The sequence below is a fragment of the Poecile atricapillus genome, chromosome 3, assembly GCF_030490865.1.
Source record: "Poecile atricapillus isolate bPoeAtr1 chromosome 3, bPoeAtr1.hap1, whole genome shotgun sequence".
Taxonomy (NCBI): domain Eukaryota; kingdom Metazoa; phylum Chordata; class Aves; order Passeriformes; family Paridae; genus Poecile; species Poecile atricapillus.
This window is the reverse complement of record NC_081251.1, coordinates 5,321,387-5,337,455: the sequence shown is the minus strand read 5'-3', so window position 1 is coordinate 5,337,455 and position 16,069 is coordinate 5,321,387. Positions and strand designations below refer to the sequence as shown.

At 43.7% G+C, this 16,069-nt stretch overlaps 1 protein-coding gene across 1 annotated transcript in view; it reads right to left on the bottom strand.

The window, feature by feature from the left end:
• Positions 1–15,351: 15,351 nt before the first annotated feature.
• The window catches only part of CDC5L (cell division cycle 5 like), a 31,109-nt gene continuing 30,391 nt past the window's right edge, over positions 15,352–16,069 (bottom strand). Inside the window, exon 16 of the mRNA XM_058835458.1 lies at positions 15,352–15,817. Within this exon, the coding sequence (XP_058691441.1) occupies positions 15,713–15,817 (105 nt within the window). The 3' untranslated portion in view covers positions 15,352–15,712. The remainder of the gene's footprint in view (positions 15,818–16,069) is intronic.

The following is a 16,069-nucleotide window of genomic DNA, read 5'->3' as shown; positions in this document are numbered from 1 at the left end:
CAGTTCACAGTGAATGACCACAGTTGCTCTGTGCATCCCTCACCTAATGACAGGCTGCCTTCAAAAGTTTTATAGCTTTTTTTATTTTTTTTTAATTTTTTTTTTTTGGTAGTAGGAAGCATCCTTCCAGTGAACATAAGACCATTTGATGTTACAATAAACCATTCTGCTGGCTTAAATCAAAGATGAGGCACTGAGGTGCTGTAAAAATCTTTGAGTCAACGAAAGACAGCTGGTTGAATCATTTCCCAGATTTTCATATGACTCATAAATTTGTTACATAGTGAGGAAATTCCCTGAAAGCTTCTTGGCAGGCACCACCAGTCTGACCAGTAGCTAAGAAACACATAACCTTCCAGTTATAGGGAGGGAGCAGTGTGGGGAGGAAACAAAGAACATCTGCCTTCAGGTTTGAGCCTGGGGTCAGTTGGAAATGCATTTCTGCCACCAAAGCCACAATCCTTCTGCACAAGGGGACAGGACATTGAAGTGACAGCTCTGGGCTGTTATGACAATGTCCAGAAGTCTTGTCCCCTCCTCTCTCTCATTCCACCCCACTGAGTTTGTGCACAGAAACACACATGTCCAGACTCCACAGCGGTGACCTGGTGGTGCAGACACCTGTATCAGCCAAATACATAAAATTAGACCTTTTCCATGCTAACTGAGAGCCACAAATTCATAAATGAAATATCAACTCATTCCAAACCTATTCCATGGGCAGAGACCTCTTCCACTGCCTCAGGTTGCTCCAAGCCCCATCCAACCTGGCCTTGAACATTTCAAGGGATGTGGCTGCCACAGCTTCTCTGGGCACCCTGTGCCAGGGCCCCACCATCCTCTGAGGACTAGAGAAGCACTGGAGCAAGACAGGGACCCCAATCCTGTCTTATTTGGACACCTAACTAATGACAAAATTTGAGCTGTTTCTGCCACCATGATCCATGTTTCTTGGGGTAGTGAATGAGGAGCACCTCAGAGAGCCTCTAAAGGGAAAAGCTTGCCTACCGTGAGCAGGTAGGTTGGGTACTTGTGTTCCCCAAAAAAACTTCAAAGCTGTGTTTGGTTTTTTTACTCTCATCACCGATTCTATATGACAGAAAGGTCTTGTTTCAAACAAACCAATTAATTAGACACCTATAACCTTGGCACAGACTGGGGCACAGTGATGTAAAACCCAAATTTAGATGTATGACCAAATACCAGTGACCATCTCATGCTTGTGTTGACACAAGCATAGGGCCAAGATCTTGTCTGGTACCTCAGAGACCATTTGAGCCTGGAGTTGTCTCCATTACCCCAGAAAAATGGAGCTTATCCACAAAACTCCAGCTTCAGAAGTTGCTGGTGCAGACTGCACCTGAATTTCTCAGTGATGCCTTCTTTGTGTCTGGAGAAAAGGAAGAGCAGGTTCCTCTCATCCCAAGCTATTGAAGCTCCATATGACCTCAGGTATCATGCAGATAATCTCACAATACTTTTCTTTCATGTCCCTGTGATATATAGAGAATAAACTCAGGACACACTCTTGAAACCTGGTGTGTAGAGTTGTTAGTAGCTCTACAGTAAAACTCAACAATGCAGTATTTGGTTGTTCTTTTGGGTCTCTAAGCTCTGCACTTTGTTATCTTTTGAGGGACCCCCAAGGCATCTGCAGGGTCTGTGCACATCTTAGGCTGAAGCTCAGATTCCTAGGTGCTTTGTGATGTTGGCCAACAGGTCAGATCAGGGTTTTTCCTGGTCACTGGCACCAAATCCACAAGTCACAGGGAGTATTTGACTCCAGTGTGTTGGGCTGGGTGATGGAAGTGAGACTGTTCAGGTTAGAGGGTGTGAAGATGATGAGCATCACCTTGCAGAGACTTGGGGACCACCAGAAAGGCGTGGACTCCTGTTTGGGGCCCGCCAGTGCCAATATTTTAACCAGTGCTTAAGAAAAGCTGTCTGACCTGGCCATTTTCCCCACAGAGTTTTCACACATTTAATTAATTCATCAGGTAATTCAACAGCCGTGGATGATCACGGATAAAAATCCCACGGAAGTCCCAGTGCGTGAGCACACACAGGCCCAGGCACATCGAATGGAACGCAGCTCCTGGCTCCCCAAATCCCGCCCTGCTTAAAATGGCCAAAGGAAACACAAATGACATTTTGTTTCTTCCCTGTGAAAAACACTTGCAAAACCCTGACCGGCAAGAATGGATTGCATTTCAGGGACTTGTTTATTCATCCGAAGCTCAAAAGATTTAAGAGTTTAAATAAAACGTCTGAATGAGGCTCTGGGTATGTGAGGCTCTGAAATGCTCTTTTTAAGAGACAGACGCCTGACGCCTTGGAGGAGCTCCTCGGTGGCAGAGAGGGGTTTAGCAGCTTCAGTTGGCTGCAATTAAAGCTGATCAGGGCTTCGAGCTGGTTGACAACACAGAAAATCATGCCCAGTTCAGCCCTCCAAAATGCCTCCCCATTTCACATATTTGTCACAGCTTTAGCTTTGAATTGCAGCATGAAATACACAGCCCATCACCAGGTTAGGGGTAAAAATGTTCCTAGGAATTCAGAAACTTTACCAAACCGTTATTCTGACTGCTTTCCAGATTTAGCCTTTTTTTTTTTTTTTTCTTCTCTCTTTCTTTTGGTTGCTTTAATTTACTAGAGGAAGCAAAGGCAAATAGTTTAATCATAACCATCCCTAGGGGCAATTTAGAATAATTTTCTCATTAGTGCCTATAATATGCAGTATAAGTAATGTTCAATCAGATGGTGGCTACAAAGGCCTGTGCAGACAGTGAAATGAAATGCACTCCAAAGCCAGGAATAGCTGAATGAGAATAATCTTGTCTTTTTGTATCTTGCTCCTTTGCTGGTGGGTGAGCAGGACTTTTTTTCCCCCTTTATTCTCTTTCTGGTTTTTGGGGGATGAATCAAACTTTCTCCTAAATAGTAAAATCAAGTTATTGAAGTGGAGAGATTCCAAGACTGTTAAGGCTCCAGGGAGTTCAGTCACAGACAGCCAAAGGCAGGAAGTATTTGAAGGGGGAGAAGAAAATAAAAACATGAGAGAGCAGGAAATACGTGCTCCATAAAGATGACTTAAGCGGGAGACATGTGTCACACATCCATAAGGAGGGTCCAACGGGAATACCTGAGGGTATTTTGGGAGAGACAATAGCTTCAAAGGCTTGTTCTTCCCCAAAAAGATTCTCAGCCTGAGATGCAATTACCCCCATCCCCAGTTTCTTCATACCACCTCGTGTGGGTCAGGGTTGAAATCAGATCATGGAAATGATTCCCATTAAAAAACAAGCTATGAAGATTCAAAATGGTGGGGCAGGAAGATCTTGCACCATCTCTCCTGCCAAAGCTGGCACACTGGGATTATCCCCTGAGTGTGGATGGGTAGATAAGCAGAAGTAAAATGCTCATTATTTGGATGGCTGCCAGCTCAGTGGTTGCCCTCATGCTCCTGTTGGGTGGGATGTGCTGCTCAGTGGCAGCTACACCACTTAAATGGGATGTCATGGATCATCCTGACCATGATGGGGAGCCCAAAGAGCACTGCCTGCCAAGCTGGGAGCTGAGAAAGGCAAATTCTTTCCTCTTTCCAGGGAAAAAATCAGTAAGACCCTTAGTTGTGTTCCTCTCTGTGTTTCTCAGGAGGCTCTTGACTTGCTCAGGGTGGTACCTACTGGCTTTGATGGGCCTTGTCTAGGAAAAGGGCAAATTCTGGGATTTCCTGCTTTCCAGCTGGCCCAAGGTGATGACTGGGATTGGATATTGTCTCTTGAATAGCTAAGTCTCTACATAAAAAAAAAAATGTAGTGGCTTCACTTGTCTGTTTTTTATAGGTTGGAAGAGACACTGGTGCTGCTCCCAGCATCCACAGAGATCAAAGGTATGAAATTGGACTCCATAGCAAGGGGTTTTGCAGATCATTTTTCAGGATCATTCAATGAGGGCTTGAACCTCCCAAGTTTCACTTAATTCTTCATAACTGAATAAAACCAAAAATTCAAAGTGAAACTCAACCCAGAAATCCACATTCAGCTTGGTTTTGGATGGAAACCAAAGGAAATCATTTAATCCCAACATGGTTTCTACCAGAAGCTCTGCTTTGGTCTGGGTTTGGTTGAAGCTCAGCTTTTGCTTCCCTTTGCTGAACAGTTCATGTAAACTATGGGATAAGAAGAAACAAATTCAGGAAATACTTGTGTATTTTCCTTTAACTGTTCAAAAATATCCCCTGAATTCTATCAAACACATGAAACTCCGGAAAATACATCAGTCCAAACTCTCTGTAAGTTAGAAAGAAGAGAAATTTGTCACTGTTTATCTTCAACACAAATACAGATATCCCACTACTGGAAGAACTCAGATATGTAACCTGCATTTTTTTTCCCCATAGGTGGGGAAAAAAGCTTCGGAAAAGATTATTTGATTTGATAAACAAAAATTAAAGGCTTAATTAATGCCGTAAACAAGCTTTCCTCTCACTTTTACAAAGTCTGAAGGAAGCAAAAGCAGTACATTTACTGCTACAAGAGACTTGGAAGATTTTTTCCCTGAGATTCAAAAATGATGGTATTATACAAATGTCCAATTGAACAACAGGCTTTGAGTGATTAAGGACAAGCCTAAATATTGTCTTATCTCATGGGTCACAGCAAGGAAAACTCTATTGAATAGGAGGATGGTAAGACTTCAGGTAGTACATGAATAGTGAGTAACGGGTATTGAAAATAGGTATTTCTTAGTTTACTATGTGTTTGTATAAGTCTGTGTAAGGCTTGTCTGGCTCATATCCTCTTGACCATGAGAATGGGTAGCTTCATTGGAAGGGACAAGAAACCATAATTTACGCTTATGGGATGAGTAGGTTTTTAGTTCAGCCAACAATTAGGGGCACCCAGAACTCAGAAGTTGAAGTATTTGCCCCTTTGGGCTCACAGATGAATTGGCATCTGTAGATTTGGATTATTCAAGGCCAGGTTGGACGGGGCTTGGAGCAACCTGGGGTAGTGGAAGGTGTCCCTGCCCATGGCAGGGGTTGGAATGAGATATCTCTAAGGTCCCTTCCAGCTGAAACCATTCTGTGATTCTGTGATACTACTGTAAACTGGTATTCCCCCTTAGGCATTCTGGATGGAAAAAATACTTGTTTACAGTTTGGGGTATGATTGTTACTCCACAGGGAGCTCTGGGCATCTGCAAACTGTGTGCCTGGCAAACTCACACCCTGGAGATATTTCGTGGAAATTCCACTTGCCGGTTTTTTGGTTGTTTCTCCACAAATTCCTTGTTAATACATTCTCCACTAATAAATCTTCTAATTGCTCAACCAGCTCTGCAGAAAACAAAAGTACTGCTGGGGAGTGTTTGATTGCAACATTTCTCTCTACAGAAATAATTATCATCCAATAAAGTTGGAAGGAGCTTGGCAGAGTAAAATCCTCCACTGGGATTGGATCCCCTTGAAAAGACTCAAATTAATTTTGCCGTTGCCATGATTTGATTAGATCTTGTTTCACATGTGGTTGAGCTTCAAAACAGAGATTTATATCTGTGCAGCTAACCTGTGCAACAGCACTTGTTGCTTCTTTTAATTTTATTTAATACATTGAATGAAGCACATAAGCACATTCTAAAGCATGTAAAGAAGCAAACCTAAGGAAAACATTTAAAATACTAACTCACACACATGATGTTTTTGTGCTTCTCTTCTTACACTGTCTGCAAAAACATCATGTGTTTTGGCCAGGCCATTGTCAGAACAGACAGAGATTAATAACTGCAGCCATTTGTTCTCTTACAGAAAAGATAAAAATAACTCATGAGTCATGACAACAGTGAACACTGTGGAGCCAAATCCTGCATCCCATTTGCCATTTTCTAGCCTCAGCGTAGAAGAAGAGATGTGATTTTGAGAAATGACCTGATGCTATCTTTAGTCCCTCTGTGGTGTTTGCACAGCTGGGGAAGCCAGTGCCTGGCACTGCCTTTAGGGACACGCAGACCTGGTTCAGGGGAGGTGTCCTGCTGCAGGCTGTGGAGTGAGGCCACACCTCCAATCCTGGGTCCAGTTTTGGGTCCCTCATGGCAAGAAAGACACTGAAGGGCTGGAGCGTGTCCAGAGAAGGGAATGGAGCTGGGGAAGGGTCTGGAGCACAGCTCTGATGAGGAGCAGATGAGGGAGCTGGGAAAGGGGCTCAGCCTGGAGAAAAGGAGGCTCAGGGGGGACCTTCTCATCCTCTGCAACTCCCTGACAGGAGAGTGGAGCCAGGTGGGGTGGGACTCTGCTCACAGGAAACAAGGACAGAACAAGAGGAAATGGCCTCAGGTTGCACCACGGGAGGTTTAGATTAGACATTTGGAAAAATTTCTTCATAGAAAGGGTGGTCAGACACTGGAACAGGCTGCCCAGGCCAGTGGTGTAGCCACTATCCCTGGAAATGTTCAGAAATTGTGTGGAAGTGGCGCTGTGGGACATGGTTTAGTGGTGAACATGATTGTGGTGCTGGGTTGATGGTTGGACTTGATGATCTTAGAGGTGTTTTCCAACCTTGATGAGTCTATGATTCCATAAAAATAGACAGGATATGCTATAATAAGCATGAAATACATAAACATGACACACGTGTGTCACCACTGTGCTGGACCCAGGGTCTGTGTTGTGTGCTCCCTTTGCAGCATGGATTCCAAGGCTTTCCTCAGATGTTAGCAGGGGCCAGGGAAAATTTCTGACATAGTTATCATCCTGGGAAAACCTGTTTAATAAGGTCATGGACATAATCCATGCAAGAGACAGGGATAGGTGTGGTTTAGTTTTCTGGCACAGATCATAGAACTGTAGAATCACAGAATCATACAATTATAGAATATCCTGAATTCAAAGGGGCTCACAAGGATCATTAAGTCCAGCTTTTGTCCCTGCACAGGAAAAACCTAATCCAGTCCTGTGCCTAAGAGCATTGTCCAAATGCTCCTTGAACTCTGTCAGGCTTGGTGCTGTGACCACTGCCCTGGGGAGCCTGCTCAGTGCCCAGCCACCCTCTGGATAAAGAACCTTTTCCTAATGTCCAATCTAAACCAATCTAACTTGGCTTCAGGCCATTCCCTTGGGGTATATGATCACCACAGAGAAGATCTCAGTGCCTGCCCCTCTTCTCCTCATGAGGAAGTTGTAATTGCAATGAGGTCTCCTCTCAGTCTCCTCTTCCCAAGGCTGAACAGACCAAGTGACCTCAGCTGTGCCATGCCCTGCAAGGAGCTCCCTGTGACCTCAGAGAGACAGCCAGCAAGCAGGGACCAGCTCTGGACTCCACACCCAGGCCCAAGGACTGCTCAGATATTTTTCATTTAACAATGACTGGATATAACAAACAAAGACAAATCTGACTGAAGTCTCTCAGCCTCCTCCTTGAAGTGCTCCTGTCTGTCTGGCCTAGGATGGGGTCAAGAGGAGCTGAGTGCCTTGTTGCTACAGTGCAAAATGGGGCAGCTCCTGATCCAGGCACTGCTCAGCAGCAGACAGTTATGATGATGATGATGATGATTGTCTTCCAGCTGTGCCTGTCCCTTCCCTTGTTTTTTACTGGGCCAAGTTCTCTGTTGAGGAGCTTGAGCCAGAGATGGCCAAAGACCAAACACGTCACCTGAGTCCCATCATCTCTGGGAGTGCGGTGATGCCAGACAGAAGGCATCTGAGGTCAGCCCTGCATGTGTGACATGAGCAGAGAGGTATCAGGACTCACTTCTTTTTTTTTTTTAATTTTGCTGGCACACGTCTTGAGTGTCAGGTCATTCCTTCACACATGCACATGTGTGCACTTCATTACAGCTTCTCATCTCCCTCCCTTCCTCTGCCTTGCCCTGCTTCCCTGCAGTATCCTCCTTCCACCCTGGGGCTTGGAAGCTGTGCTCAGTCTCTGCAGGAAAACTGCTTCCAGCTGTGTGCTGTGACAGACTCTCAGCCGCTGCGCAGCTGTTCCCGGGCTCCTGATCCCCACACCAAGGGGATGGGTGGGGAAAAGCTGTTCTGTGCTGCTGACTGCCTTCTGAAGCAGTTGCCTGAGTCTGGGTTTGGAGCCCACCCTGTGCCTGAAAGCATTGTCCAAATGCTCCTTGAGTTCTGTCAGGTTTGGTGCTGGGACCATTTCTCTGGGGACCCTGCTCAGTTCCCAGCCACCCTCTGAGTGAGGATCCTTCTCCTAATATCCAACCTAAACCTCCCCTGGCACGACTTCAGGCCATTCCCTCGGGTCCCGTCACTGGTCACCAGTGAGGAGATCAGTGCCTGCCCCTCCTCTTCCTCTCCTGAGGAAGATGTAAAACACTGTCTTCACAGGAAGGTGCCTCCCACCCAGCTGACGTCTCAACCTCTCCTGGCAACACCACTACTTGTGGTCACTTTTTGCTTGGTGCTTCCAAGGACATGTGTCTGCCTGGCCCAAGCTCCTCTGTGAACCCTTGTCCTTCTGGCTGGTTCAGCAGTTTTTTCAATTACAGTCACAGCCACATGGGCTTGGCTGTGCTCCTGCCACGCCTCGCTCCTGCTGGAATAAGGGGAGGCAGGCAGACGTTTGTGCATTCTCTGGTGATGCACAATCCCCGTCCTGTGGTCACTGGGTAACTGTAAAATTAAATCAGATCTTTGCTGTTAACCAGAAGGCATCTGCAATGAAAGGAAGTCAAATGCAGAGCTGGAGGGGTTGTTTTGCTGCTAACAACACATTACAGGACCTGCTAGGAAATCAAATTCACTGTTCTATCCTCGCCCACATGATTAAGTTCACCCCCAGCTTAATGTGATTTAGGTTTAGGTGGGATGTTTTATATTGATTGTAGGTTCAAGGACCCCTTTTTTTATCCCTGGACTTTGGTAACACTGCCATTATTAAGAATGACAGAACGAAATGGCCTCAATTTGCACTACAGGAGGTTTAGATTAGACATTTGGAAAAATTTCTTCATAGAAAGGATGTTCAAACACTGGAGCAGGCTGCCTAGGGAAGTAGTGGAGTCACCATCTCTGAAAGTGTTCAAAAATTGTGTGGAAGTGGCGCTGTGGGACATGGTTTAGTGGTGAACGTGATTGTGGTGCTGGGTTGATGGTTGGACTTGATGATCTTAGAGGTTTTCTCCAACCTTAATGATTCTAGGATTCTATAAAATCCACAGGATGTGCTACAGCAAACATAAAATACATGAAATACATAAAATACAATTTTTTCCCTATGTATAATTCTTCCATGAGGTAGAAAGTGACCAGACACTCTCATCTTCCTCTCTAGGGACCAGGCAGGAAGCCAGAGACAAAAAATTCTGCCCTGACCAGAATTTGGGTGCTTTCCAGGTAACACAGTGATGCTGGAGGGTTGATCTCTGGGACTGTCAAAAGTGTGACCAAAGGTGCAGACCTTCCAATCCAGTACATGGAGGAAGATTTGGCATCTCCCCCAGAAAGGCACTTTGTCACAGCAAAATGACACAGTTGTGTGACTAAACATCTGCTACAATGGGGAGAGAAACTGTTCAGGGCCCTCTAAAGCAATGACCAACCATTTACTGTGTGGGGTGAAAACACCTCATGGGTGTTCCCACCAAACTGCTCTGTCTGGCTTTGTCTTGTTTTCCTCTAAACTTGAACCAAGATGAGCAGCACTGTCTCTTTTCAAATAAAGCACCAGCAAAATGGGGAACAAAAACCTTCGAGGTCACTGCTGGAGCCAGGATGAGCTAAGGATGTAGAAGCAGCATTTTGAAGGGAGAATATCTTTGGATAAACCAGCTGGAACAGGGAGGTGAGTTTTAGAGTTCAGGGTAAATGAAATATCTGTAATTATCTGTGTTCTCCACCTTTCTAATGAAAGACCCTACCTCTTCCCAGACCCTTGGAAGTGCTCGGCAGGAGCATAGATCAAGGAGGGATAAGACTGTTCTGTGCTAGAGATTGATTTGGTTGAGTCAGAATTAAGAAAAAAAGATGGGGGAACACAATCTAAGGAATAATTTAACTTTTATTTATAGCTATTTTATGGTCTGCCATGGAGCTTAATTAATGTGGTCAGTAAACTCACTCTTTTTTTTAGACCCAGTTACAGCGATGGTCCTGCCCAAGCCCTAAGATAATTCACAAACAATTATAGATAAGAGAGAGACAGCTTTGAAATCAATGTTTTACACAAGAGCCAGATATTACAAAGATCAATGCAATAATTAGGTTTTTAAAAAAATAAATATATCATACAGCTGAATTACTCCAGGGGTGCCTTTGTGTCTGAGGTTCAACCAGTGGATTCTTTTAATCAGAATTAGTTCTGGAATAGATTTTGCTGGCTATAGAGCTAAAAACGTAATTCTGGCTGGCTCATTCAGCTTTATTAAGCATTCATGACTATTTTTCAAAAGATGATCTCTTTCTTCTCCTGACACAAAGGCTCATCAAATACAGACAGGAGAGGAGAGGAAAGGAAATCTCAGCTCCCTTGAAGCTGAAGCCAAATCTCCCATTGAATTCACTGGGGCCACAGTCTCACCTAAGCTGAATGACACACTTAAAAATGCTACTGGCCTGAAAATGATACAAAATAGACCCCACATTTCTGTCCTGGGAGGGGAGAGGGAGCAGAAGAGGGAAACCTAACACACACATCTGTCTGATCCTGTGAGGCATTTACTAGTAGCATGTACTTGGCAAAAGATGTGATGTATGAAGTGAATAAATAATAAAATAGTCTGTGTTTCCTTATGTCGCAATTAGTAAATGCTTTCAATGCACATAAATGATCCTAAAAGACGTACTTGCATTTCCTTTGAGGAATCCTTGAGGAATCCAAACACATCAGCACCACAGTTGTGACTTGGAAACTGAAAGTCATCAAATGAGGCAGATTCAGTCTAATCTCATCTGTGAAAAACCCTGGAGTTGAGAGCAAGACTTTTCTAACCCTGACACTAAGGCATCTCTCAATAAATTACAATAAACCCAGACAACACCCCCCAACAACTGGCAAACAATCAAACCCGCTATGAGTAATCACACCAGCAGCAGAAGTGATGCTGTAAAACACTGCTCATTACCCACTTCTTTACCTTTTCACCTACTGCGTGCATCACAGTCCTGCCTGAGGCAGCAGGAATTGGTTAAAGCCACCTCATTTAAATACATAAAAAGCTAATAAGGCTTGCTGGAGGGGAGACGACTCACCTAATGGCCTGCATGGAACCAAAAAAGTGAAGCTGTTCTTTTTTTATCCACAGCTATTCCCTTTTGCTTCAAAATTATTAGTCTCAAAAGTGCTTAGTGTGGAACTTTCAAAGGGTGAGACAATTGCTCGTACTTAGTGGAGATACAGGGCTGCATTGGCTTAGATATGTGTCAAATGTGCCTTTTGAAGTCTTTTTCAGGGTCTGATCTCACTCCTAATGTCAGTGCAAGTCTTCAAGATCAGCAGAACCAGGTATTTTTTGTTGGTAAAGAAAGGTAGAAACTGGAGCCCTGGAAAGGCAGAGCACACAGGTCTGGAATCAGTTACAGGGACACTTTGCCTTGAGATGAGTATCTGGCTATTTTTCAAGGTGCTTTTCACTCGGCTAGGAAAATGGGGGAAATGCTATTTGATACTCCACTTTTAAATCCTGCTTGGGAGACAGGTGTTGCTTTGAACCCACATTATGGAAGATAACTGCAAGCTGGATTCCAGAGATGAATGTGAGACAGATTAAGTCCAGACCACAATAATCTCTCTTCTCCAGCAACATCACTGACCGAGGATACTGAAGGCAAGCCAAAGTTCACACACTGGTTATGATACTGTTAGCAAGTCTGCAGCCAAAACAAAAGTTCAAACATGGGTTTTGATGCATTTTATTTAGAAATCTATGTTCAGGCCATGATGACAAAAAACAATGAATTTCCAGCGTTTTCATCAGGGGCACAGATCCAGCTGAGTCTGTCAGAGGACCTAATTGTGGGTAGTTACCTCATGTCAGCTACTGGCCCTGAAGCACTGCAGCCCAATATTTCACACTCACTTTAGGCAGACAATGAAGTGGGACATCCTCTGACAGAAGCAGTCACAGAATCATTAAGGTCAGAAGAGACCTCCAAGATCATCAAGTCCAAACATTAACCCAGCACTGCCAAGCCCAACACTAAACCACGTTTCTACACACATCTCCATGGTTTTTCAACACTTCCAGGGGTAGTGGCTGCACCACTTCCCTGTACAGCCTGTTCCAATGCCTGATCACCCTTTCAATGGAGAAATTTTTTCCAGTATAAAATTTAGCCCTCCTTGGTGTAATCTGAGGTTATTTCCTCTTACCCTATCACTGGTTACCAGGGAGCAGAGCCTGACCCTCACCTGGCTGTCCCCTCCTGTCAGGGAGTTGTGCAGAGCCAGAAGGTCCCCCCTGAGCCTCCTTTTCTCCAGGCTGAACCCCCTCAGCTCCCTCCTTGTGCTCCAGGCCCTTCCCCACTCCATTGCCCCTCTTTGGACACTATTCTGTCCCACTTCCAGCTTCACTTACACTTCCTACCTGGAAAAGTGGCCCAACTCATGTTTGCTCTGTAAAGGGGATTGGACAATCAAGCTGGATTAACATATTTTAACCCAAATGTGCTGGCCCAATGCTTTTCCCAGCAAACAAGGGTGCAAAAGGCAAACAAGCAACAACAGGCAAAGACAAGATGCTCCTGTTGGCGCTGGAAGTGTCTTTTTAAGGCAGCCAGAGAACTCTGGTGTGTCTTGGCCACTGCTGGCTGCTGTGACTAATTAGAGTGTTACACAGTGCTTATTTCTCTGGAGATTTGCCATGTTTGCAAGAGCTGGCTTCAGCTCCGCTGGATTTCTCACAGGGAACCTCCTGTGCCTCCGCAGTCCCCCCCTTACCTCGAACTCATGATCTCTGTTATCTGCTGGGTATGGATGAGACACCCAGCTGTTATAATTTAGTTCCCTTGGCTTTCCCAGGTACCTGAATCCAACTCCATTGAAGTAAATGACAGCCTTATCAACTCCATGGACTTTGAAGCAGGCTCCAGCTATGGGATTGATCCAATATGTAAATGCCAAGTCTGATTCCAGGAAGGGAGGAAAATCATCAGCTGAAATTATTTAAGGGCTTGCAGATATATCTTGGCATGCTAAATGGAAATGGAGGAATTTCTTGGGGAGAATGTTAAATAATTCTCAAAATAATTGTTAACACACACAGCACAACCCCCACCCCACCACTGTCAGTGAGATTAGTTTCCCCACTGTAGTGAAGTGTTCACGGGTTTGCATTGTTTATGGTTATACTTATTATTGTTCTTGGAAAGACAGATCAAATTAGTTGGCTTCATAATTTTAAAATAAAAATTTGCTGTCAAGGTGTGCTGGTCACTCTTGTGTCCACCAAACATCTGCATTTAGCTACAAAGACATTTAGAAAGATTCAGGAAGTGCTGTCCAGGACATAAACTGGGCCTAAGCCCAAGAAATAGATCTGATAAGCCCAAGCTCCATCATCACCTGCAGCTGGAAGCACTAACATCTACCAGCATCCAAATTTGCTTGGACAGATTTCCTAAGCACTCCAGTTGAAGATCCCACACCTGAATTATCTCAGGATGTTTTAGCCAGGCTCTGCTGCTCCATTCACACCATCCTGGAACCAACAAACACACAGAGCACCCTGAGTGAAGTTTGTGGGTTAATTTCAGCAGATCTATACATGGCTGCCCTAGAGCAGGCAGCTGAGGGCAGGTAAAAAACTAAAGCAGGGCACAGCCAAGCTCTAAGTAAATAAAGTCTCTTTCCTAGTTTTCTTTCATTAATGAGATAGAAACTTCAGGACAAAAACTCTGACTAAAAACAGGGAAAAATGTGAACTTGCATAAGTATTGTGTGAACAAACTACTGCAAAAACATTGAGCAAACCTCCTGCAGGTACTTCTCAAATAGAACCACCTTGTGCTTGCTGCAATTAATGAGTGGTTAATTGCATGCATTTCAAGAAAGAAAAGTCTTTTGTGACTGATCAGTCCTTCTGAATTTGTCTTTTAAACAATTTAAGGCAGTGTTTGAGTACCTGTCTAGCTCCAAAGCTGTCAAAAATACAAGGCACATCAAAGAGGCTCTGCTGCAGCCCTAAAAAGAAAGGAAACAATTGTAGTTGTGGTATTGGTAAACCTACAAGGGTTTCTCTGTTAATATCTCCAGCTACCACACAACCGCAAGAACTGACATGATATGCCATGATTTTTCCTTTTGGGTATAACCATCCAGGCTAAAACACCCCATATGCTACAAGATTGATGCTTAATACTTCATTCCAGATGTGTTCTGGCTTAGTTAAATATTTAACACATTTCTAGAAGAATGTAGTCTATAATTGCATTAATACTTCAGAAGAATGATGTCCTGGTGAGTAAAGGGAAAGATATTCCAAGGTTGGCTGTGTCCCTACTCCAGTGTGGGAGTCCCTACTCCACTGACCCTACTGTCAGTGATCAGCAGGACTCACCCAGGCTACATTTAATAAAATGTGAATTTTTAATTAAAATTAAAATAATTATCAGAAAAATCTGATAATGATTGATCTCCATGGATGGCATTGACAGAGCTACACAGGCACAGCCCTGACCCCAGGGTTCTGGAGTAACATTTCCAAGTCCCAAGCAAAGTGACACTGCAATCTGGTAAAATTCCAGACAGCAAAATCCCCATTTAAATTTCAAATATACCCAAGCAAAATTGCATGATGTATGTTACTGGATGTATCTAACTGCTGAATTTTGTGCTGCTAATAACAGTTTTGCCTTCTTCCCTGTGCCTTTCCATAAGCCACAGCTCAAAAGACCCAAAGTGTATATACATTCCTGCCTTTCCCTAATTCCATCCTTACCCTTCAGGACAAAGCAATACAATCCTGTTGAGATATGGTGAAAGGAGAAGAGGAGCAAACACAGAACTTCTTTTCCACCCCACACCACAGGTAACAAAGCAGATGATTTATAAAAATTAACTCAGAAAATTTAACAGCATATTTTCTGCTGAGATCTATGGCTCTATTTGGATGTCTTTGTAACACTTATCCTTACCATGGTTCTAGGATGGGGAGATTATTCCAGTATGACCATTGGAGCACCTGATAAAGCTGGGAGTGTAAATTCACAAGCATAGAGAAGAGTTGGGAACATGGTATTTATTACCTGGACAACAGCTATCCTGCACAGGTAATTCCTATTACAAATTAGTCATGGAAAATAAAGGCAGCAGCAGAGGGAAGGGAAGACCAGAAACACAAAGGAGGGCTGGGATATGTGAAGATTCAATTTTAGCTAAAATACAGACATTATTACTTCACTGTTTTTTAACATTCCAGGTTTATTCAAAAGACATTATTCTGCATGTATCTTACAGGTCTTAAGAATGGTAAAACACTAGGAATAACGTGATAACCCTAGCAAATGAAGAAATGGCTAAAATCATACCAGAATGATTTTTCTTTTCCTTCAATAAAATTTTGAACATTTCAATCCCATTTTTAACACTGGCCAGAGCTATTCATACCTAGAGCATTTGGAATAGTCCACTGAAGGAACAAAACTTGACAAGATGGAAACAGCAGACTACACTTGGATTTCTGCAACTGCTGGCAAAAGCTGCTGGAGAAGTATCTGCACACTTTAGAAATGTTACATCAGTGACAGATGGAATTTTGTGCTTTAATACTTTGCTTGAAAAGTCTCTTTATCCAACATGAAGTCAGCAAATCTCTGCTGGAGTTCCTTTTCTCTCTCCTGCTGTCGCTGCACATCTTCCTTCAGACACTAAGGAAAACATCATTAAACAACAGGTCAGTTTTCCACCAGTCTCACCCATGGAGATCATTACCAAAGGTTGTACTTTAGTTCCTTCAGAAGAAAAGCTCAGAATTGAGACAGGACATTGCTAAAATTACTTACATTAAATAAAAATGTAAAACAGAGCAGTGGACGTAAAGTATCAATTATCACAGTTATCTTACTTCAAATGTCTGGTAGCTCACCATGTTTTTGACAGCAGCTAAGATCAAATGCTTC